The sequence below is a fragment of the Genypterus blacodes genome, unplaced genomic scaffold (genome assembly GCF_046128005.1).
Source record: "Genypterus blacodes isolate CSIRO-AG114 ecotype Tasmania unplaced genomic scaffold, CSIRO-AGI_Gbla_v1 ptg000055l_1, whole genome shotgun sequence".
NCBI classification, from domain to species: Eukaryota; Metazoa; Chordata; class Actinopteri; order Ophidiiformes; family Ophidiidae; genus Genypterus; species Genypterus blacodes.
The window spans coordinates 774043-797963 of record NW_027466867.1 but is presented as its reverse complement, the minus strand read 5'-3'; the positions used below and the strand labels follow the sequence as shown (position 1 = coordinate 797963).

The 23921-nt window shown below is 47.9% G+C and overlaps 2 protein-coding genes across 9 annotated transcripts in view; one reads left to right on the top strand and one right to left on the bottom strand.

Annotated features, from left to right (window-relative positions):
* LOC143002207 (myosin phosphatase Rho interacting protein) overlaps positions 1-23921 on the bottom strand; it is a 203029-nt gene that overhangs the window by 159774 nt on the left and 19334 nt on the right. The window contains exons 5-26 of one of the 8 annotated variants that reach the window (XR_012963764.1): positions 22523-22607; positions 20861-20914; positions 19866-20163; positions 19113-19674; positions 17960-18101; positions 17743-17859; positions 16258-16314; positions 16050-16118; positions 15876-15965; positions 14865-14974; positions 13027-13810; positions 12823-12939; positions 8281-11991; positions 7650-7797; positions 7448-7553; positions 7076-7235; positions 6877-6984; positions 6689-6775; positions 6427-6589; positions 6249-6334; positions 6010-6097; positions 4199-5593 (exon numbers count right to left, since the gene is read on the bottom strand). Coding sequence is in view for 5 of the 8 variants with exons in the window: in XM_076152191.1 (XP_076008306.1) it covers positions 5522-5593; positions 6249-6334; positions 6427-6589; positions 6689-6775; positions 6877-6984; positions 7076-7235; positions 7448-7553; positions 7650-7797; positions 8281-11991; positions 12823-12939; positions 13027-13810; positions 14865-14974; positions 15876-15965; positions 16050-16118; positions 16258-16314; positions 17743-17859; positions 17960-18101; positions 19113-19674; positions 19866-20163; positions 20861-20914; positions 22523-22607 (7126 nt within the window). In the remaining 3 variants the exon portion in view is untranslated. Of the gene's footprint in view, positions 1-4198; positions 5594-6009; positions 6098-6248; positions 6335-6426; positions 6590-6688; positions 6776-6876; positions 6985-7075; positions 7236-7447; positions 7554-7649; positions 7798-8280; positions 11992-12822; positions 12940-13026; positions 13811-14864; positions 14975-15875; positions 15966-16049; positions 16119-16257; positions 16315-17742; positions 17860-17959; positions 18102-19112; positions 19675-19865; positions 20164-20860; positions 20915-22522; positions 22608-23921 lie in introns of those variants that run through there. The other 7 variants (XR_012963763.1, XR_012963762.1, XM_076152196.1 and 4 more) reach the window with 7 other exon arrangements.
* Positions 1219-3496, top strand: LOC143001873 (serine/threonine-protein kinase pim-3-like). The gene is made up of 6 exons (XM_076151713.1): positions 1219-1264; positions 1565-1738; positions 2183-2319; positions 2480-2692; positions 2784-2964; positions 3054-3496. The coding sequence occupies exons 1-6, from the start codon at positions 1219-1221 to the stop codon at positions 3494-3496; spliced, it is 1194 nt and encodes a 397-aa protein (XP_076007828.1).

Genomic DNA, 23921 nt, shown 5'->3' with positions numbered 1-23921 from the left:
ATTACAACAATTTATTTCCCCCAGTTCCTAACTTCAGATCAAACAGAGACATTAAGTTCCACGTAGAACTTTAGAAAGACGCATTTCAGTTTACAGCAGTCAGAGTGAAGAGGCGACGATTCTGTGCTGTAGCTGTCGGTTTCAAGCTAGGCGCGCCCTCTTGTGGACAAATGATGTAATAACACGAGTTGTAGCTGCTCTTGATTTATTTGCCACAAGTTGAATTAAACTAATTAAAGAGATGTTTTTTATTTAAATTCAGTGCCAACATTCAACTTAAAAATCCCTTTGTACTCCCTTTGATCTCTAAATCAAACCCTTCTTCGTCTTGAAGTTACAGACACGTGAATGAATTGAAACATTAGCAGCAGTGTAATTATTAATACTCCATCTTGTATTATTGCGTAAACGATAGTGAACGCCAAAGAGCAACAGCGTAATTGTAAACCTGACCGTGACGCTCGCACCAGGATCTGACCTCTGCAGGGGGCCTCGACCATGACATCATGGCTTATGGAGCCTATGGAGCTCTGTGAGGTCCCGGATGGAGTCGCCGCCTCAGGCCGGCCGTCATTTGGAGCCGCACTCCACTTTGAACTGCATGATTATTCTCGCTTTTATGATAAATGCATTGAAACGTAACCTGGCGAAGTTAGCGCGAGGATACACAAGTGACTTTTTCCGTTTTTCAAAACAAACTACAACTTTAGTGACTACGTCCGCTTTTCAAAATAAACTACAACTGTAGCGCGAGGATCCATAAATGATTTAAAAATGAGGTAACACACAATTTGACGAAGAAGTGGCTTGTTGTCTGATTTTTGAGGGACTATGAAATATTTCCCCATAGTTATAAGCAATGACCAACTCTGACAACACACTACATCTACCACCTAGCGGCGACAATATGGTATTACACGTATACTCACTTCACCCGCTGACGATTTGTGTCATTGACTTACAAACATAGCGAAAAACTGTAACACACTTCTCTTATCGCGTTAAACTCACTACTCATGACATACTAAGTTTACGGTTATTACGCCGGGTTTGAATACATAAATAAAAATAACACAATTGTTCACTATTACGCCGGTCATGAAATGTAATGACGTCACACACGCAGACTGTACATTCCTATTTAAGTAGAGCAAAGTGACGGCTGATCACATCAATTTAGCCTCGTTCATGGACCAACGTGGGCTAAATAACCTCCCTATGGACACAGAGAAGGGCTGCAGCAGTACAGAGAGCGACCAAACAAGTAAGATGGAGTTTTAGAGGAGTGTGACATGAAGTTTAATTATTAAAATCACTAAACGAAGGATGGTTATTTAGAAACATGACATTCACTGATGTATATATGTATGTTAAGTGTCTCTACCTGAGTGTTGCGTGGCTCGTCTTCACTGCAGCAGGGACACACTGGGGAGCTTGTCAGGGGTCCAAAGCATCAGCCAGGAGAACACACCATTAGGTAGTACGTTTGGGTTTGCATGAGATTCCTGAAGTATTTAGGCTCATTTTACAGTTTGTGTGAGTTATGTTGTGATTATTTTTGTAGGGACGGTGGTTTTCAACCTCAGCAACCTGGCAACGCTGGAGAATTACTCTGTGCTAGAAAGTATCAACACTGTTGCAACACACAATGTGATGATGGACAAGGTGAGGACGAGGAGTATGAGACGGACGGTCCTTCAGGAAGACGCCGCCTTCTCCTTCACCCCTATGACCCAAGGCACCAACATCTCAGAGGACATCCAAACATGTAAGCTCCGCTCCGACTGAATCTTAATAATAGATTCAACACAGAAATGATTTGTAAAAGGGAAAACGTGTAATGAATGGATTGTTTGTGTGTCCATTTAGTGGTTTTGTGTGACAGTGGAGTGGTGGATCTCAATCCTAGCCCGGAAACAATGAGGAATCGCTCGGTGGCAGAAAGCAGCAGCAGCATCGGGGGGAAGAGAAAGAGAGGGAGCAGCTCTGATCAGGAAAGGCCGAGCAAGAGGATGAAGATTCACTCCCAGAGTAACACAACCGACACCGTTGCACAGACGCAGCGTCAGCCCAGGGGGAGAGACAGGAGGAGTTCAGAGGTCATCAAAAAAGGTGATCTCCTGAACACGGGAGGGCTCTATATGAGGGAGAACGTGTCTTCATGATTGTTTCTGTGTTGTAGAGTTTGAGGATAAATACGAGAAGCTGCACAGACTGGGCACAGGATCGTTTGGAACCGTCTACGCCGGGAAGAGGAAAGAAGACAATCTGTCCGTGGCCATCAAATATGTCTTGGACGACGACTGCCTGGATTATCTGGTGAGTGTTTTCCGTCTACTGTTTATCTCAGATGCCTCAAATGAAAGCTAATCCCTTTGCAAACAAGCTTCAAAGGTGCAGATTATTAAGACCCTGACCATGAGTTCATAATGAGTTTGTAAGTAGAATTCTATGCTTGACAACTACGACTTTATTTCAGAAATACAAAGGCATGACTTTCCCGCGGGAGGTGGCCCTCATGCAGGCGCTGGCCTCGACCGGAGCACCGGGGACATCTGCCGCCGTGTCCCTGGTGGACTGGCTGCACCTGGACGACGAGCTGATTCTGGTTATGGAGAGGCCGGACCCCTGCATAGACCTGTGCAACTACTGTCTGCAGAGAGGAGGCAACCTGAAGGAGGAGGAAGCTGTGGTAAGGCAGCTTAGGGACAAACATCTTTCCACTTGCCTGTAGTTTGTTTAACCCCAAAACAGTTTCATTTGTTTTGCCTTCTCTCGCTCAGGTCATAGTGAAGCAGCTGCTGGACGCCACCATGGAGCTTCAGTCGAAGAACGTGTTTCACCGCGACATCAAGCTGGAGAACCTCCTGTTAGACACGAGCTCAGCGGTCCCGCGCCTGCGATTGATCGACTTTGGCCTGGGCTGCTTTGTACGAAAGGGGTCAAGGTTCAAAATCTTCTGTGGTAAGATTTCTGGGATAATTGACATAAAAACAAAGCTCCTGACTTGAAGCGAATGAAATGGAAAATGACATCACTGTGATCTCTTGCAGGGACGGCCTTACACGTCCCCCCGGAGTGGCACGAGCGCAGCATCTACAAACCCCACCCCACCACAGTGTGGCAGGTGGGCGTGGCACTATTTGAAATGCTGCATCGGCGGGAATTTGAGACGATGAAATTCATCCGCAAGTGCATCAGAATACGCAACCGGCTGACAGACGGTAAGACACACGCACGTTTGGATGACATCACTTGTAACTTTTTGTGTGGATGGCATCATTTGGTTAGTTTGATGACATCACTATTGTTTTGTGTACTTTGGCAGGTGCAGTCTGGTTCTGTTTTGTCCGCACCTTTGACTCACTCACTTCTCTTGTTTGTGTCTCTCTTGTCTCCAGGATGTAAGAGCTTTCTGCACAGCTGTCTGTCCCTGGACCCTGAGGACCGTCCCACCCTGCAGGAGCTCAGGCTGCACCCATGGCTCAATCACTGACCATATACACACACAGCAGCTCTGTCATACGAGCCTGGATGCAGACAGGAAACACAGCGGGCAAGCAAAGACTATAAGAGCAGCTGATGGAGTTAACAAGTCCTCCACATGATGCTCCAGCGGGTTTCCGCCCCCAAAATAACTGCAACCTCACCATAGGCCCCCGAAAAGACAGAGACCATGAAAGACAAACTGATAAACTATGACTGTATCTTCCACCCGTATACCTGGAGTTTATCTTCAAGTGCTTTCATTCTTGTTTTCTGTTCATTTGTACACTTTGGTCATTTAAGAGCACGGCTGAAACAAAAATGTACAGAAGAACTTTTGCTAATTTCATAATTTCAATAAAAAGCCCCCCAAAAAACAACATTTGCTTAACAATATCAGTAAACTTGAGATTCAGTTAAAAAATCTGACACATTTTAAATCCCTAACCTCATGCGTCTGATCCTCCATCAGGCCCGGACGGATCTCCACGCCATGACGTCATGATGGCTCAGCTGGGAGGGCGACGCCACCATCGTAAAAGCTGCAGATGGGCCGGCCCGGTGCTGTGTCACTCACGGACAGATGTGATGATGTTTACCTCATAACACTCCCATTCATCACACACATTTACTGCATCCTGTTTGGACTCTCTTAGCCAAACTCATCCGGCTTCTCTGCAGGGAAAAAATAAACTCAGGAATTTTCGAAACACTTCATTTATTCGACGTTATACATTCAAGTTGAAAATAAAAAATATTCATATATCGTTCATATAGAAGCTAGTAAGCAAGGTACAAGTTTAAAGAAAACACAGAAGTCTTCCGTGTGGCATATATATATATACAAGGCGTGATTTGAATACTATACAGTGTGTATCCATAGCTGCACAGGTTTCATGGGTGTGTGTACTGTCTTCACTCAGCTGAGGCACGACTAGATTTCAGTGAGAGGTCAGAGGGATGGGGGCCAAGTGCTCCTCCAGCAGCAACACGTGTGGTCACTGTCGTCACCTTAACAGTACGACTCGCAAAAGCAAAGCTCGTCAACGTGAAAGAGTTTAGCACTAAAGCGGGAAAAAGTCGGGGGGGGAAATCTGAAGCGACGTGATCGCTCTGCCATTCAAATGATACTCATGCAAAGTCCTAACTATACAGCCTCAGCCTTCACCAGATGGTACGCACACTAAAATCAAAAACGCTGAGTCAAATTTTGTGTTTTTAAAAGATCTAAAAAAGAACAAAGACTTCACTGATGAGACGTGGGGATGTTTGGTTGCACTGATCTGAGACGATTCAAACAAAACGGCTTCCTCAAGTAGTCAAGTGATAAGTGCAGCCCCCTCCCGCCAACCCCCCCACTCACCTTTACACTTTTCACACACGCACACCTTTTTTCTTAATTTTATAAAACTCTCACACTAAGCAACTTAAGCGTCACATTATTCCTCCACTATCAATCAAACCATAGTTGTAAGTACAGCAGATAGCAAACCCATACGCTTCCACATCTCCAGTAGTTATGGACAACAACTGGTGCAACATTAAACATTAAAATTATTAAGATATAGAAACTGTAACAATAAAATACAGCAGATACTTAATTCATATTGGGAAATATATATTATTCATACTGTGTATTGCTGTCCATTTTGGCATTTTGGAGGATCCACAACAAAAACAAAACACACACTGCTGTCACTGTATCCTTCTCACAGCTTCATTTGACACGTCTCCATCCTGGACAGATTACATATCAAGGTAATAATTACTAAATAAAAACGTACACAGGATCGATCCAGTAAATGCAGAGGAAAAGTCCAGACACTCGTCCGTGAAGAGAAACTAAACACAAAGAGTGAGGACGATTCGTTAGAAGCACGGAAAGCAGCCGGTCCTAGTTTAGAATTGATTGTGTGTGTGTGTTTCTTTCCTATGAGCCTTGATGAAGTGATGGCAGCGTGCCCTTGAATAGTGTGGATTAAAAAAAAAACCCACATAAAAGGCTCACAAAAAAGGGGAAATGAGCTTCAGGTCTTCAAATCTTTTTGGAATCTTTTGCCTCAAAAAGCTTCATGCGCTCTTGCACGGTTAGTCCCTCTTTCAGGCTCTGGGGAGGGAGGGAGAGAGAGAGGACACGTCAGTCTGTAACACACACACAAACGCACAAAGAGGCTTTCTTGGAGATGAGCTGCTCTACTTGCAGACACCAGAGTAATAGTAAACATTGTATTCAAAGAAACAGCTTCAACCGTAAAAGAGTTAGAGGTTTAGACAAACCAAAAGACACACGCAGAGCAAAACACACAAAAAGAAAGACAAAACGGATTGAGCAGGATGTCGTCAACAAACTCTCCCGTCTATAGATCCGTTTATGCTGGCAGCTGCGACGGTTTATAGAGCAGGTGGGCGCTCCACTACCAAACGCTGAGGAGGTACAGCTAGGGCAAGGAAGGAAGGAAGGAAGGAAGAGGTGGGTCATGCGAGGTGAGGGAGGGCATGCTCGCTCTACACGCCATGCTATACCTACAGCACATCTTGGGGGCGGGGGAGGGCGGGGGAGCACCCCACAGTGGGAGTGTCAGCTATCCCATGAGTCCTGTTCAGTGACACACTGATGGGACAGAGAAGGACGACAGAAGATGACGCACTTACCAGACAACAGGCTACACACACACACACACACATATATACATGTATATTTATACTGATTAACACCCAGCCAGTGTGGAGCTTGAGTGACAGACGATGACCCGCCGCCTCACCTTTGACCTGCCGCCTCGTCTCTGCTTGCTGCTGGTGGATAACTCTTTTTTCAGGAAGTCTGGATTACTTTTTGATTTCATGATATCTAAAAACACATGCACATATGGGATAGGTGGCGTTAGTGACCGACTGGGGCATTTTAATGAATCAATTAAAAGATCTAGGCAGTCGTCTCACCGTATCCCGTGGTGACCGTCCCGTCCTCGGTCCTCTCTCCTAACGCCTCAGTGGCCATCAGCAGCTTCTCCTTCAGTTTGCTGATGTCGCAGTCGGCCTTGGCCTTTACGATACTGAGCTCGGTGTAGATGTCTTTGTATTTGTCTGTGGCGTATTTCTTATCCTGATGGGGGAAATGAATAGAATTGGCACTTAGTAACAGGTAGAAGGTGAGTTCATGCGTTTAAGTATTGAAGTTGTTGTTGTTGTTGTTGTTGTTTACCCTTAAAGCTGACTGCAGCTCATCTTTCAACGAGTGGATTTCCTGTTTCAGATACTGGATCTCTGACTCCTTAATTCGTAGCAGCACCTAGAAGATGGAAGGGAAAGCATTAGAAGGCAAAACCCTTGATGCGCACACGTGTGTGAGTGTGTGTGTGAGTGTGTGTGTATGAGTGCGTGTCTATATACCTCCAGCTCATAGATGTCTTTGCCCTGGCTTAGCGTTGACAAGGCCGTCTCCCCGGTGAAGCAGGAGCGCATTCGCGTGATCTCTGCAGTCAGCCGGTTATTCAGTTCCTGTTGGGGAATATTTCAGTTGTTTCTTAAACCGTAGAGAGAAACATTTGGGTGTGTGTGTGTGTGTGTGTGCTGGTATCCTCATCCTGACCTGGTTGTGTGCGTTCAGCTCCTGGTTCTCTCTCTGACACTGCCTGAGGGCCTGCCTCTCAGCCTCCAGGGCCTGGGCCAGGTGAGCGTTCTCCAGACATTTCTGGGAGTATTGCTCTGACAAAACCTCCAGCTCCCTGTGGATGGACTGCAGCTCCTCTCTGCAGAGGACAGTTAGATCATCAACTTCTATTCTAATTCCATTTCAAGCTACCATAACAATTATCCAGTGTTCACATAACCTGCTCATATTCTGTTCTTATCTACAGGATCAGATTCATTCATTTACTGAGCACAACAACTCAGGCTTTGTCCATTTCAATCCTCACATAAAGAATAATAACAGAAAATGCAGTCTTGCCAGTGAACGTACTCGTATTGTAAGCGGAGCTCATCGATGTCTGAGTTCAGTCCACTCAGCTGGGAGCGCTGGGTCTTCTCCAGATCCTCTTTGTGTGCATTCTTCATCGCTTCAATAGCTTTGAGGTAAAGATGGATTGTGTTACACAGATTTGATGATGAGGTGATGACAGCAGTGCTATAGAATAGATGAAATAACAGAGTTGTGTTTTCACCAGCAATAGTGGCAGCCGTCTCCTCTGCCAGCAGCCTCTCCCGCTCCTCCATGAGTTTGGAGACCTCCCTCTGGTGCTGCCTCTGGAGGTCGTCTATCACCTTCTGGTGCGTTTCCTCCATCGCTGCAAAGCCGCGTTCACATGTAGCCTGGGGGGGCAGAGAGTCAACAGCCGGGGTCGTCTCAAAACTGACTTTCCATACATCGTCTGTGTTTCAGTTAGTGACTATTCATTCAGTGTAGTATCTGTTAGGAGTTCACTAGGCTATGTTGTTGTTGTTGTCAAGCAGAATCACAGAGATACAGGCCATGCAATCTAAAACCCAAACTAGGTTAGTAAGAGAGCAAGTAAAGCAGTGAACGTCTCGTCCCGGCAAGGCTGTGTGTCACTAAGAGGCTAAAGAAAGAAGTGTTTAATCATCAGAATGTACTTCAGCGCTAATAAAGATATAAGAATGAATCAGCTATCAACTAAATCCACTAAACTAAATATGGATTCATGCCATTTCTCAGTTCTAGTTTCTTGGTGAAGATTAGTAAACTAAAGGACTAAAGTGAAGCTATTCTTCTATTCATCTACGACTCATTACTCATTTACTGAACTGACTAAAGTAAAATGAAAGAGCAAAAACCTTCAGACTCTCAAAGTCTCTCTGGTATTTCTCTCTCAGGCTGGCCACGTCTCCTTCCAGGTGCTTGTTCTCCAGTTCGTCCCTCATGGAGTTCATCTGGGTCTCAAGCTCCTGGATCCTGTCCTTAAGAACCACCATGGAGTCGGTCTCTAACACTGTGTGTGTCCCTCCCCCCTTCCCCTGGTCCTCCTCTTCCATTGGCGTCGGGTCCTCAGGATTTGCTTTGCCATGTTGGTGCTCTTGAACGCCGTCGATGGTTTCCATGTACTGGGTGTGCAGGTTCTGAATCTCCTTCTGATGGATGTGCTGAAGCTCAAAGATCCTCTGCTCAAACTGTTCCTCCAGCTTCCTCACGTGACTCTCGTGCCGCTCCTCCATGGTGTCCATGTCCATGAGCAGCACCTCTAGCTTCCGTTGGTTATCGACTGTGGTCTCCATGAGGGCCAGCTCTGTGGAGGCGCGGCCTTGCTCTGCTTGGCTTAGCTCCTGCTGATGCTTCTGCTTTAGCTCTGCAGTCTCCCGTAGGAAATGCTGATCCAGGAGGGCCAGCTGCTCCTGCTGATGGGAGAGTTGGTTCATCCGTTGGCTGACCTCGCTCTTTAGCGTTTGGTTTTCCGTCCGGAGAGTGGCCACCGTCTCGGTGAAGCTCAGGCATTCCTTCTGCAAGGAGGCTTCATACTTCTCTTGGATCTCACTGACACTGCGGGCGTGCTGCTGGACGAGGGCGTCCATGTTCTGGCCGGTGTGTTGGCACCAGCTCAGGTCTCGCTCGTGCATGGCTCGTAACCTGCAGGCCACATAAGCCACCTGAGCCTGGATCAGGGCCTCGCGCATACACAGCGAGGTGCTTGTTAGGTTGTGTGAAGTTTGGGGCCCTGAGAGAGCGTGGATCATCTTGGCCAGTTCAGGATGGCTGCTGCCTCCGCTCTCTATCTCTACAGCAAACCTTTGGAGGATGGCCGCCTGTCTCTGAAGCTCAGCAGCCAGGCTGTCCTGAGCGCTTTGCAACGACTCGACTGAGTCGACGGCACAACAGGGCACATCCACGGGTAAAAGCCTATCTGTGACTTCCTCTGCCAGCTCTCTGGCCTCTTCCATTTCTATCTGCTCCATATAGGGAGCGAGGTCAGGAGGAGGAAGATCAGCTGACTTGTGTTTAAAGCCAATGTTACTTTTGACTTCTTTGATGACATTTTTCAGATCGGAGCTTCTGGAAGCGTCAAGGATGGCGTCCAGAGCCGCCTCCCTCTGCTGGAGCTTATTCAGGGCCTCAGCCAGCTCCTTTCTCAATATTCTGAATTTGCCCTCGTAGCAAAGTTTAACGTTTTGAACAGAGTGAGCTAGTTCTGCTTTGATGAGTGTGTTAAAGATAACTGTGGCGTTCAGGTCCGGTTCCATCGAGACTCCGCCCTCTCTTGCTTTACCCCCATCTGTGTGTTCACACTGCGTCTGGGCTTTCTCCACATCCTTCCAGAAGGCACTCTCCAGCATGAGCTTCCTGGTCAGGACGTCAGCATAAACTATAGCCAAGCAGCCTTCATCGCTCTTCTTGATGAGGTCGATGTCTTTCCATACCTCAGCCAGGCCCTGCAGGAGGTCAGATTGTGACGTCTGTATCAACAAAGCCATCTTATTTAACACCAGGGCCTCAAAGGATAAGGTTTTAGCAAAGAGGTGCATTGCTTCTTCATCCAGCGTGTCTTGGGTCTTATTCTGACGGAACACTATCGACGTTCCTTCCAGGGTCTTTTGTCCTCGTCTGATGTGCAGCGAGGCGTTACACAGCTCGCTCTCTATCGCTGACAGGGAGTGCAGCTGTGAGTCGATGGAACAATGAGAGCCGCTGAGAATGGTCCCCACTTTCTCTCGACTGTTCTCCACACAGGCCAGGGCCTTAGCGTACTGGCTGTTAGCCACAACAATCTGACTTTCACTTCCATGACTTGACTCTTGGTCGGGCTCTTTATCGCTCATTTGGGGATCAGACCTCGGGAGGTTATCTGCCTGGGCGCTTCGTTGCTCCTCCAGATTTTGTGTGAGAATCCTCAGTTTGTCCTCGGTGGAGAGCAGCTTGGTCTCTAAGGCGTGTATGATGGAGATGAACTTCTCTGGGTCGCTGGCGTAGTGGAATGTGACGTCAGAGGAGCTGTTTGCTTCGCTGATGTCTTCGTTTCCATCCTGGTTACCTGTCTGTCTGCTCACATGGCTCGTCTCCAGCGACTCTACGCTCATGTACTTTTGGCACTGAATACTGGAGAAACGTATTTTCTGTCTCTTGGCTTGAGGATCTTTACCATCGGAGGAGTTCTGTGTTGGGGATGTGTTGTCAAAGAGAAGCGGGAGCTCTGCGTTTGATGATAACGAGGCCGACGTCTTCATCTTTCCCTTTATGTGCATTTCTGGAATGTGTTGCCTTTCCATGCGTAGGTCAGCGTAGCCGAGCTGTAAGGCGTTGAGGTTCTGCTCCAGCTCGGCTATCCGGTCCTCTGCGACCACCAGCTTGGCCTGCAGATCCTTCTCAGCGCTGCAGGGCTCAGCTTTGGCCAGCAGGCTCTGACTCATCTGACAGAGAAGCTCCTCCTTAGCTTGCAGCTTCTGTTCCGTCTCCTCCAAGCTGTTGCCAAGGACGGTCATCTTCACCAGAGCCTCTTTCAGGTCCTGCTCCTTTCGTTCCATCAGCCTCTCGTACATTTCCTTGGTCTGGCGAATCTCCTCCTCTTTTTCTCTCAGGAACTGGCTCATCTTCTGGAACTCTTGCGTGGCTCTCTCATACGACTGCTCCAGGGTGCAGTAGTCTGCCTCTTCTGTCTCCAGACGTTTGTGGAGCTTGTGCACCTCACGATCCGCCTCTGCAATCTGGTTGAGAAGCTCCTGACAGCGGCATGTGAGATGTCCTTTCTCTTCCTCCAGCCTTCGGACACTTTCCCTCAGCGTTTCCACCACGTCAGACCTCTGGGCCAGCTCCTCTTGCAACTTAAGCATGTCCTCCATGCATTCCTTTCCTCCTGAGGCCTGCGTCCCTCTGATCAAGGCCTCCACCTGCTGTTCAGCATCCAGCAGTCTCACCTCTGTATCTTTCCTTGCACTTTCTACCTCGGCTAATCTTCTGCATAAACTTTGCCTTTCCTTCTCATGACTCTCTTGTATGCTATAATGTTCCTTTTTCAGACGTTCCTCCTTCAGCGCCTGGCCCTCTTCAGTAGCATTCAGTCTGGCCGTCACCTCCTGCAGCCTCTCCTGGAGCCTCTGCACCTCTCTCATGTGGTCTCGCTGCAGAGCCTGCTGCTGCTCCAGGTGCCTGAGGGCCTGGTTCCTCTCTAAGAGGCTGGCCTCTACGTCACGGAGGCGATCTTCGCTGTCCCTCAGCTGGGTTCGCAGCGTGGCTTCGTTGCGTCCGTATTCCTCTTCGTGTTCCTTGGAGCGTTCCTGCTCTAGCTTGAGCTCGTTGCGCATGCGGGCCACAGCTTGCTCACTGGCAAAGATCTCAGCCATGGCAGAGGCCAGTTTGCTCTGCAGGGCCTGGATGTCGTCGTCGTGGCGATCTACAGCATCTTGGGCTTCAGTGTAACTCCTCTTTAGCGTTCGTATCTGGTGCTGAGCCGTCTCCTGCTTGTGCTTTTGGGCCTCCAGCTCGCCCTGCAAGTCTTTGTTAAGCTTGTGCAAGCGTTGCCATGGCACTTTGTGTGGCGAGGTGGAGGGCGATGTCGCGCTCTTGAAAAGATTGATTAGAGAGTTTCATTAATGACATCACTTTACGTCTCTGTATACACAGAGAGCCACATCTCAGGGGAACCAGGGGAACAGTTTCTCCCCATATCAACATGGAGGGAACGCTCTTTGTTTTGAGAATCCTTGTCTCAAAGCGTTCACTGTGCTTTTTCAGAAGATGATTGGAAAGTGAAATGGATCACTACGCCTCAAAAACAACAACAAAATAAAAAGTGATCAAACACTAAAGCTCATGTTCAACACTGGTCAGATAAATGTGATGTAATGTCCTAACACACACATCCTGCTTCTGTGATAGTCGATGTACGGCTAACATGCAGAACGTATAAAGGAATTAATATGAATCTGCAGTAGTGAAACACCCAAAACAGCGTGCAGAGATGGAGCAGGGGAGGGGGGGTGAGGCACAGGTGATGAGGAGAGAAAAAGCACAGAGAGAAGGCTTCAGATCAGAGGACTCTTACCTTAAACACACACACCAGATCAGATCAGTTTACCTCCCCGGTAGATGTGAAACTCCACAAAACACCGTTAGTGAAAATTCATGCCAAGAACACCACAACCATGCACGCATCAGTGTGAGAGACTGAGCACCCACACCCGTTAGTAGAACCGCACACACACACGTAACAGGGTCACATCAGTCTGATCTCAAACGGACCAACAGGCTATAGAATCTATCATATTTAAAGTTGTGACCAAAGTATTCTACTTTACATTTCTCTGAAACTTCTCTACAGACGACAGAATGCTTATGATGGGATTTGTCACCCAGGTGTTGTCAGTAAAGAGGTCATGACCCCTCCCTTGTACCTGCAGCACATAGCCCTCTCTGGCACTCTGCTCTCTCCCCAGAGCGTCCTCTAACTGCTCTTTTAAATTGTTGTTCTGCTTCTGCAGCCGCTCCAGCTCCTTCTGCTTCTGTCCCAGCTGCACAAAGAAAAGAAAAAAGCACACAGAGTTAAAGAATGTGGCCCGTAAACATGACAAATGTGAGGAGGATGAGGTGAGGCGTACCTCTTTGTCCAGTAGAGCGGCGAGCTCGTGTGCAGGCAGTCTGTCAGAGTTGGCCGTCTGTCCTGCAGCCGTACTGATGGGCACCTGCTTCTCCTCTCTCAAAGGCGTCGTCTCCACCTGATGCCACCGCTGCTCGATCTCCTCCTGGACATCTGAGCCTTTGTTGTCCTTCTGCCTGCTCTTCTCTTCGCTGCCAGTGTGCACGGCGGTGGGACAGTCTACCTCCATCCTCCCTTGACCGTCTGTCTCTTGACATTCGGGACTCGGCGGCTGTGCCCCCGATGTCGTGTTGGATGTGGTCGTCGTGGTAACAGTTTGAGAGTTTGGCATGTGGTTTGCAGTGCTCGCACTGTGCAGAAGGATGCCCTTCCTCACATTCTCCTTTTCTTCTTCCTCTGCGGCCGTGACGGAAGTTGTTTGAGGGCACGACACAGAGGAGCTAGAAACAGGCGAGGACGCTAAAGAGGACGGAGAGGACGAGGAGGAGCAATAGGACGTGGTGGTGGAGAACGACGAGCTGAGGTCCACCGTGTCTGCTCTCTGCTTCCCGGGCTTCTCTGTGCGTTCCATCTTGAACTCGGTCCAGTCGTAGGTCTTGGACCGGCCCTCTCGTCTGCGCTCGCGGACCCGGCTTTTCCGCGGCTCGGAGGCGGAGACGCTGTTGCCGGCCAGCTGCGTGTGTACAGCTATCTTGGGGGCGTCGGGACTCGGGGTGGAGGCGGGCGTGTCCTGAGGGCACGGCTCCAACACCACCTGGGCATCAGCCTTCTCCTCAGGCAGAGATCTGAGGGAGACAGAAGGAGAAGAGAAATGATACACTGGACGACTTCAACCACAGCCTGGTGATAGACTGAAACACTTCTACTTATAGGAATCTATACATAAAGCTTTGCTGGACAACACACAGTGCAGACACGTCTGGCAGTGCAGCATCGTATAACAGTGCAGCATGATAAGAATCACAGGAGTGCATCTAAGCAGAAACAAACATATTATTAGAACACAGAGCTCAGTGAAGCTTTGGCGTCCACAGGGATGATTGAGGGGTTTGGGACGATGACAGACAGACGGATTACCTTTGTTAATGCCCCTACACATATTACAGCTAAATGTAAAGAATGTGTTTACTGCCTGCTTCGTTTAGTGTTAAAAGGTCGACTCGACCGAATCGTCTATTTTCATCATGTCTGTGTGGAGGTGAGAGGAGGGAGGAGGAGGAAGAGGAGACGGGACAGAGCCTGCAGGATGAGAGAGAAGGTGTCTGCCAGGCGTCCATGCAGAAATGCCAAAAATATCTCACATTCCCCCTCCAGAGAGCCGAGCGAGGAGTCGGACTAATGAGTCAAAGCATGACAGCAAATTACCATGAGAACAACTCTGTGCTGCGTATCAAGGTAGGAGGAGGCAAGTGTGTTCTAGAGGGACGACTTAGGTATGAGGTGCAGTGTGTGTGTGTGTGTGTGTGTGGGAGTGTGCGTGTGCGTGTGTCTCTACGGTGGCACGACTGACGAGGGAGACATTACTCAACAATCACATGACACGGGAGAGGACGACAGACACGCTGGTGCTAACATTGCCGAGCAATTACATCACTGTTTTAGAAGGAGGAGGAGGAGAGGGGGAGGAGGAGGGGGGGGATTCAACACACAAGCACTCCAACCTGGGCTTCAGAACGGATAGTTTCAGAGAGATGTTTTTCCTGGGAGCAGGGTGAAAATACCGGTGGAGGGAGGAAGAGAAAGAGGACAGAAGGGTGGAAGTGAGAGGAGTTATTGAGATTCAAACATTGGGAGGAAAACAGTCTGCCAGTGTGTCCGTGTCACTCTCTGGGTATTTACCGGGTGACATCAGGGGCGGTGGCGGGTCGCACATTCTTCATGATCGCCTGAATCCAGTTACGGCGGATTCCAGAGGTCATGGCCGACAGGGTGCAAGCTCCTTCTTTACACTGGAAACAGACAGGCGAGACATCGTGAGACAAGACTGACACGGATGAGACAAGGCAGCTATTAAAAGAAGCTTCTGGACAGTTTCTAAATGACTTCCTGCAGAAGAATGATCAGGATGATGAATGTTGTTTTTCCCCATGAGGTGAATTACATTCTTTGCACACGCTCACGCCGCAGCTAAGCTGAGGACAGAGCCACTTCCACCCTGCTGCAAAGAGACTAGATATAAATACAAGAGTTATTAATTTCTTGTCACTAAAGCCGTGTTGTTCAACGATCCCCTCCCCTCTATTTATGACTTCCCCCCTCAGAATACAGCCAGCGGAGGCTGAAGCCAGTCCAATGTAAACAAAAGGAACGACCCTGTAGTTACTTCACTCCTCTATTAGACCCACATCTGTACTGTCAATATGCATCTATATGAAATGAGAGAGAACAAACCCCTCTGAACCAAAAGGAGAGAAGCGTACAGGTGCAGTAAGCAATATGCTGGGGATTAAAGCCAAATATAAGATATAAGATATACAGCATGAGCACTACGGCCCACGCTGCTGTCTGTCCACGCCTGTTTTGATGCTATATTGAGCCGTTGTGGACACAGGGCCGGGCCTTTGAATGAGGGAGGTTAGGTAAACATGTGGCGGATGGCGGGCGTGTGCTCAGGAGGACGACATGGCAACACCTGCGTCAGATTTAGACTGCGATGATGTCAGACCCAGAGATGACAAGTCAAGTGACAGACAAAGAATTGTTTTAAAACACCTGATACCTTAAGTTGCCTCACATGTTGTGTGAGGCTGTTTATAGCCTGGAAGGACACAGGGGCGACGCATTTCAACTCCACATTTTGTTTTTTTACAAGTGATTAATGACACTGATGGAGTAAGTCAACATACTCACCAGGATTTGGAAGCCGTAGTTCCGCTGCACGGGGAACTCTTTGACGTCGTAACACGTGGAAAGGTCGATCTCGCCGTCCATCTCTGAAGCCTGATTGCACAAATACATAATATGAGCAAATAAAACTCCTTAAGATGAGAAACATTTACAAACTCTGCTGGGAAACATGTTTACCTCCTCAGCTATTGAGTCCTTGTAGTACCTCAGACTCTGATCTGTGAGGACAAACCAGTGTTTCTTCCACTGCAGGGGGGAAAAGGACATTAACAGTTTTATTTCACGAGCGCCCGCGGTAACTTATATCATGACATTTATGATGTTTTAATATGGGCCAGAGGCAAACGTCTCAAGTCATCTAATCCCACTAATAAAAACAAATTACCATGCCATCTTCGTACAGCTTGGTCATCCATCCTTTTTTGAAGTTCAACAGATCGGGCTGCAGTAAAGACAAAATTACAACCACGTGATTTGATGTCATGCGACTGGATTAAGATAATAATAACAAAAAAAACAACGATAAACAATTCAGCTGCCAGCCTGTAAAGATGAGGCCTTGGACTGAGCACACAGAAGGCACAGGAACAATCAGAGGGACAGATTTTTCAGGTGGTGCCTTCCAAACCCAACCTCAGCTGTTTTTTCCAGTTTTCCCATTGCATTAAAAATCCTCCAGAGTCTTCATCACTCATGGAATCTTATGGAATATATAACCGCCGCCTTTCTTTACAGCGTTTGTACATTTAAAGATCGCCACCTCAGCTCAAGGGGCCAATATGTGCTTCTAGCTGAGGAGACTGACTGGCGACTTCCCCCTGTGAAACTCAAACTGCCGCAGGTTGAAACCAAGCAGGGCTTCCGCTTATAGACGCTAAAGTCAATCCTCCCTTCAAACTCTGCCTCCTGCTCACTGAACAATACCTTGTTTATCTTGAGCTTCATCAGGTGTGGAGTCACCGTCTGGCAGAGAGTCATTCTGATGCACTAACCGCCCCGGCCCTCAGCACACTTCGTATGTTGACAGTCTGCTCCTTTCTGTCAGTCTGCCTCATGCACACTAGCGCGACTACGGCCGCCTCCGTGCCGCCTATTTATATCATCAGTGGCGGCAGCAGTGAGTGTGTGTCTGTGGTGGGGTGGGTGGGGGGGTTCTGGCAGCTGCAGCTCAGCCAGAAGGACCAACCGCACACTGACAGGATGACCCCCCAGCTGCATTCCCTGAGGAGACCTGCTTTGCTGCTGGTTAGACCTCAGCAGACACCAGCGCAGCGTTCAGTAGTTGCTCTAATCCTACTGTGACACATTGTAACTCATCAATGACATCACCTTTTCTCCTCACATTGGGGCTTTTTCTTCTGGCTATCTGGCTCTTAAACAAAGTTGTAAAGATGCTTCACTCCGGGACAGAGTGATCATCAGATAGATAAGCTTGATTCAGTACATCAGGGTTTAGTTTTGTTTAAAGTAGTGAGTTTTTTTTAGAGGTGGTCTACATGTTCAACCTGTCCTTGACCCTACTCACATACTGTGCTGAAGAGTTATGACAACAATGTTAATCTCTCTCTTCCATGTTGCTACTGTGTGTCCCTGAGTGTATTACCTTACTGTGTTATTGTTCTATTCTCTAAGTATGTCAAAAATATATTTAGAATAAAAGCCCGGCCCTGCTGCTGCTGCTGTGACCCAGTTAGAACTACTTTTACATTAAAACTAAATCCTTTCCTTTATCATTTCCCTCCCCAGCTTCCTCTTTCACATAAATCACTTCAGAGTTTTGCAGTGCAGGGACGTTTCAGGCGACCTTTAAATGATGGAGTGCTCCACTTTCCATTGCTTGGTAAAGGTTTGGGGTACGGTCTGAACTCACAGTCATTGATGACTCGGTGACTCTGCGGTCCAGTGACTTGGCTCTTCTCAAGCTGGCAAAAGTGGAGCTGGACACATCGGGGACAGAACGCTCCTTCCCAGCATCCAATGACAAATCCTATAAATATAAAACCACCACACGCCCGACTTTAGATTATTTCATATCCGTGTGCAGGCTAGAATGTAACATTTAGTGATTCAGGAGGAGAGGACAGTACATGTTTGCTAGACAGGCAGCGTCTCTCTGCACGGCCTTGTCTCTGGATCTGTACGGTGTTAACAGGGGGTTCCACGGCGCTGCTCGTGTCCATACACTCCTCCACTTGATCCTCTTCAAACCGTCCGATGATTTGAGTACGCCTAAGAGACACAGGGACATTTCTTTACAAACAAACAACACAAGTCACTCACAATTTGACAAAAAGTTGCCTGACAAACACTTCCATGTTTTGCCCTTTCAATAAAAGTGCTTTAATTGTTTGACAGCACTTCTATTTCCCATCTTATGAACACACCGCAGTGCATCATCATCAATGGTGGTTGAATCAGAAAGCATTAAAAACAAGACCAGAGCTTCAACTATGAAAGCTACTTTGAGCCAAACTCCTGTCCTGATGGATCAGCTTGTTTGTGAGCACAGATTGCTTTACTGTAAACAGCTCGTCAACACAGAGTGTAGGAGTTTAGACTCAAAGTGTCGTTCATAGACAACAATGTGCAACTTAAGGTGGAAGTCATATGTATCCCCAAAGAGAAACAGGCATGTCAAAGAATTAAAGAGTCGTGTTACATGGTGAAATATTAAAAGGAAGATGTGTCAGATAGCTTACTCTTTGGGTAACTGGATTCATAACCAGATTGCAGAAGTAGCAGCAATGAAAATACAATTCACATTATCTTGAGACCCACATTTGTTACATGTTATGAGAAAAATAGGAGACTAAACTGCAAATTCAGCTATTCTGCGTGTTAATGTAGGAGTATATAGGTATAGTATATGTGTATTGTGTTTTGCGTGCGCTCCCATTCTGTGCAGAGATGAAATGATAGAAAGCAGGTATCAGCGGTGACCAGCAGGGGACAGCATTGGGACAGGGACAGAAGGGTTGGTAGAGGATTAGCTCTGAGGAAGCTCCCCTCAAAAGCCCCTGAAACAGATCCAAACAACAAAACCAACTAGCAGAGTAGCCAGAGCAAAGAGGCAGAAACCAACAGAAAAGGTGCAGAAAGAAATGCATGCCCTTAATTCACATACATGTTTAACAGCAAATTACTTTTAAACTAGGGTAGGCAGTACTTCACATAATTAAGATGTTTGCATGCCTTAATTGTTCTGTTACAAGGTCTTATCCCTCATCTACGCCGTCTCACCTGCGCTCCTCCCCAAACAGCCGAGCCACCTCCTCTCTGCCGGGACTCCGTGTCCGCGTTCGCAGTTCTTGCCGCTTTTTGTCCGAGCGGAACGCCTCACGGTAGCTCAACCGGCGAGCCCGTGGCACGTCCGACAGCACGGCGTACTCCCTCCCAGACCGGCCCACTCTGCCTCCTACACCACTGACACTACCTGTGCTCCCTCCGCTGCCACCGCGCCCCTCCCAGGCGGGCGCAGAGCTGCTGGGCTCAGAGTCCAGTGAGCTCTGAGAGGAGCTGATGGTGGAGTAGGTGGGGGAAATAAGGGTACCTGGGGAGGGAAGAGGGTCTGGGGATGGGTGGTAAGGGGAGTTCAGAGGTTCTGACTCTGAGTTGTACCTGTGGCTGGGGGTTCCTAATGATGAGGAGGATGTTGAGGGAGTCAAGGGGAGGTGCTGGGGAGGCTGTGGCAGCTGGGAAGGCTGTGAAGCAGACTGTGTGGACGGCTCCGACTTGTTCTTCTCCAGGGAAAAGTAACCGCTCTCCACTCGTACCTTGCGTCCGGTGCTCACAGTGCTGCCATCTGAGGAACAAAAGACGAGTGCAAAGACGGGTGTTGATGATTTAACAGAAACGATGTAGTGTGTTCATGTGTTTGCTTTGACCACATAACTGTTTCCCAAAGTGACCACATTTTCACTATCAAAGAGTTAAAAAACAGCAGTAATAAAGGTACAGCAGGTCAATAAACCCATTCTTTCCCTCCGTCCTCACCATCTTGGGTGGTGTTACTGGCGTCTGCTGATTGGCTCTGGGCCAACTGGCTGATACAGGAGGCACTGCGGCTGCAGGGGATGGTGGTCCTCATCCATCTGCCCTCCTCCTGCCACAGACTGGCACGGCTCATTGGGACGCGCTCAGCGCTGGCGATGCTGCTGGGCAGGCACGGGATGCTGCCTGCATTGCTGCTGGTCACCGTCACCTTGGCCGGGCCGGGCTCCTGGGTCGGGATCGGGGTTGGATGGCGGGGATGAGAGGAGGGAAGCAGAGGGGAGGTGAGGTCACAGAGAGACTACAGTGTAGGAATATGAGAAGGAGGGAGAATTAAGGAAGAATTAAGGAAATACAAATGAGAATTCAGTGACCATTTGCTGCATATTGAGCTCATTGTCAATAGTTATTAGATGAGGAAACAATAGGACTCATTGTTTACAGCCGCTAGTGTCAGTCATCATGTCTTTACTATTACCACTTTATACTTGGGATGTCTATGTCTTTTGTTTCAGTCAAATTCTGGATTACAGTTAAGTCTTTCTTCATAATGGCATCATGACAGATTCTAGACGGGGGGATCTTTGGGAGCCAGCAAGACAAACATCATTCAAGGAAAAGAAATCAGTACAAAGACTCACAAGTGACAAAAAAACAGAAGACACACACACTTGAATCATATAATAAAGATTTTAAGAAAAAATAATCACTGATGTGTTTACAGTTTGGCCATCAGAAGACCTGCAGATCATTTGAGGTGAAGCAAAAGCAAAATTTCCAAAGCAAAGGGAGCCTGAAATCATCATCACCAACATGCCACTGTGCCGCTAATCATCTCTCTCAGTCACAGAAAGAGAAGCAAAGGGAGCGTCGACTTCATTGCCCCTTCACCTCCATTGATCAGGATCATAATTAAAGGTGCCACAAATAAAAGGTTGGGATTTCAAAGCCACTCAGGGTGAAGAAGGGTGAATAGTTTGGGCCAAGGCTGAACTCACTGGGTGTCCATTCATGTCTTCAGTGGAAAAACACTGGCTTGGCGTTACTCCACCCTGCCAATCACAAAAAGCCTTGAATGTTAATGTACTGCTAGTTATAAAATCTATATCTACTCATTAATGTCCTACTTTACTTTACGCACTATCACCTCCCTCACTACGATGGTTTATGTTCCAGGGCGAAGTATTAGCATCATTTATGTGGGTAAGAAGTCAATCTGGTTCTTGCTGAAGGCTGTTTGCAGATCAAACACATGACTGACTGAGGCGACGTTTCATCACCAGTTTGTGTCGCGTGTTTGTTTTTTTTCCCATCGAACCCATTGTCAAGTGTTCCATTTCCAGGGCGACACCCACAAGGCAAACAGACACTTCTGCGCCCAAGTATTTACAAGCCTTTCCTATTATTATTGTGTGAAAGTAGGTGAGGAACTTTAGAAGTAGAGAAGTAAGGGCTGACACTGCAGCACTACGGCAACGGTGAGCCTTAAAGCAAGAGCGGATAAGGAACTGTGACAACCTATGTGCTCTCTGGAGGCCGGAGGAATAATGGCACAAAGTGAGACGAGATGAGCAGTCAGCATCCTCACACCGACACGTTATCGAGCTTAACTACATGGCTCGGCCTTGGAGTCTTGACTGAGGAGCAGGAACGGCAACAGATGTGGGGTTCACTGCTTCAAACGGAGAGTGAACCCTGCATTAGTTGTATTGTTTAAAACTAAGTGTTTGCAAATTGCCATGGAGGAGCCAATGGGATAACATGGAGACAAGACAGTGGAGCCAAAACTATGACGAGGCAACCTCAAGTGCTGACTGCGCACAAGGCAGAGCGGTAACTGTATATCATGACAAATTACAGAGCATTGTGGGTAGAAATATCCACACAAAGAAGTATTGTTAATCCCTACGACACAGAAAGCCGGCGCTTAACTGATGTGTGTGTGTGTGTGTGTGTGTGTGTGTGTGGCATGGGACCAGGTCAGGGTCGTCACTGCGCTATTGTCTGCAAAACAGGCTGTGTGAGTGAGCGCAGAAAGGTCAGCGTGAAGTTCAGTGTGTGTGTGTTGTTTAAAGACGGCGCCCTGAATCAGAGAGGATTTTCGCTCGCACTCACCGCGTTTGGCTTCAGATCAAAAAAGGAAGGGAAGGTGAGGACCTGCATGTATCCTGAGCTGGGTGGTCTGCAGGTTATAACATCCAATCCCCAATCTCATTTTGTCATAGAAACCTTATTACGGTGATGTACATTCACACACTGCTACTTTGGGAGATCACCTGACTTCAGTGAGCTTGTGCTGACATGAAAATTGCATCTCCCCTCCCTATGGGCCTTGTTTGTCTCCTGCTTGTGACACAAATGGCTTGAAAATGGTGCCACTTGATATTCTGAAAACAAAAATCTAGTTTGACTCGCGTTCATTTCGCTCTCCGGCTATTAAACACAAATTGTGTGTTGGTTTCCAGTTACTCGGCTGGATTTAAGCGTGTCTCGTTTCTGTCTCGTTCTTTCTCCACGCATTCTTAAGAGTGGCCGCTGTGCCAAGGTTACCTAATGAGCAGCACCTTTAAAGCTGGCAGGGAGTCAGTGTCTTGGCCAAGGACACTTTAAAGGACACACTCGGGTTGTGTGTGTGTGTGTGAGGGAGGGAGGTGCGTTACCTGGTGAGTCTGTGGCTCCACTTTGCGTTTCTTCTTCTGGTTCTGCTTGTTGGTCCTGGGGTAAACAGTCAGAGCTTCCTGCCACCTAGAAACGGGGACAAGGTCACATCTCTGACCTGAGGGTGACAGGCTTGACATGCTAAACGCACACAACAGAAAACCCTGCATCCTTTACAGGTCGATCGTAATTAGGACAAAGGCGAGGGGGGCCGGGCTGAGCCTGAGTCTGAACCCTGACACACATCACAGCCCCGTGCTGAGCGCTCTACCTTTAACCACTGTCTAAACATTCACAAGACATTCTAGGGTCAAAGCCCAGAGCCCATTCCACTCACATGTGGTTTCTCCCCCACAGTTTATTTTTGCACCTCAGGATTAACAATGATGTTAGGTGTAATATGGAAGCCATTGGACAGAGTCACTATTAACCCATTAATGTCCCAATCTAACACAGAGGCATCAAAGATCAGACCCATTAGTTTGAAGTGTGAAAGCTCTGGATGCTCTGTGCTGCCAGTTTCCACACCACAGTTGCAAACACAATTATAAATGAATGAATAGATCACGCTTCTGTCCAGACAACCAGGCTTTTTTTTATAGAGTACAGTACAGATGAGGTTTAGAAACTTCTCCCTTCTCGCTCTTTTTCCATTCTCGACTCTTGTGTGCAGGATCCAGAGAGGTTTTCATCTTACGCTGACTATTTGCGCTTGCATAACCGGTTATTTACCCAGATGGGAGAGGGAGATGTGTGGATCAGCGACAGTGTCAAGAGCTTAACACCATCGGTGGAAAAAATATATATTAAAATATCAGAGAATCCTTAATCCGGCGTTAATCGCGCTGGCCAAGATCCTGTCAGATAACATATCTGCCAGAGCCGTGTGTATGTGTGTGTGTGTGTGTGGGTGTGTGTGTGTGTGCAGGCTGGCCCACAACCAACACATAGGAGAGCAGATGATAGGAGGCTCGCACTGGGATAGAGCAGCTAATAGAGCGGCGAGGGGGTGTCGTGAATCAGATTTTCCTAAGAATAGCGGTGTAATATTGATGCAGGGAGCTGCTGAGAGGGGAGCGCAGTGCAGGAACGCTCTGAACGTGGCAGAGAGCTGAGTTAGGCCTACGTTACAGCTGGTGTGGTGTGATCTGTGGCCGGGCTTTAATAGGGGCTGGAAAACGGTGAGAGGGTAGAGAGGCACGGAGGAGGGGAGAGTTTAAGAATGTGCACTGTCATTGCTGCGCTTCACTCTGAGAGCAAAACCCAACACAGGCAGCAGGGGGCAGAGCTGTTTCTGGCAGCACTGACTGGCAGGTGAACTCAACACTTCAACCTTTCTCCAAGTTCTCTCCCTCTCTCTCTCTCTCTCTCTCTCCCTCTCTCCCTCTCTCAAGACGCGGC

Excerpts from the sequence above, each read along its gene's own strand:
- LOC143001873 (XM_076151713.1), top strand. The coding sequence starts at position 1,219 with ATGGACACAGAGAAGGGCTGCAGCAGTACAGAGAGCGACCAAACAA. Across the intron at positions 2,320-2,479 it reads ACGACTGCCTGGATTATCTG|AAATACAAAGGCATGACTTT; the intron begins GTGAGTGTTTTC and ends ACTTTATTTCAG. Across the intron at positions 2,693-2,783 it reads TGAAGGAGGAGGAAGCTGTG|GTCATAGTGAAGCAGCTGCT; the intron begins GTAAGGCAGCTT and ends TCTCTCGCTCAG.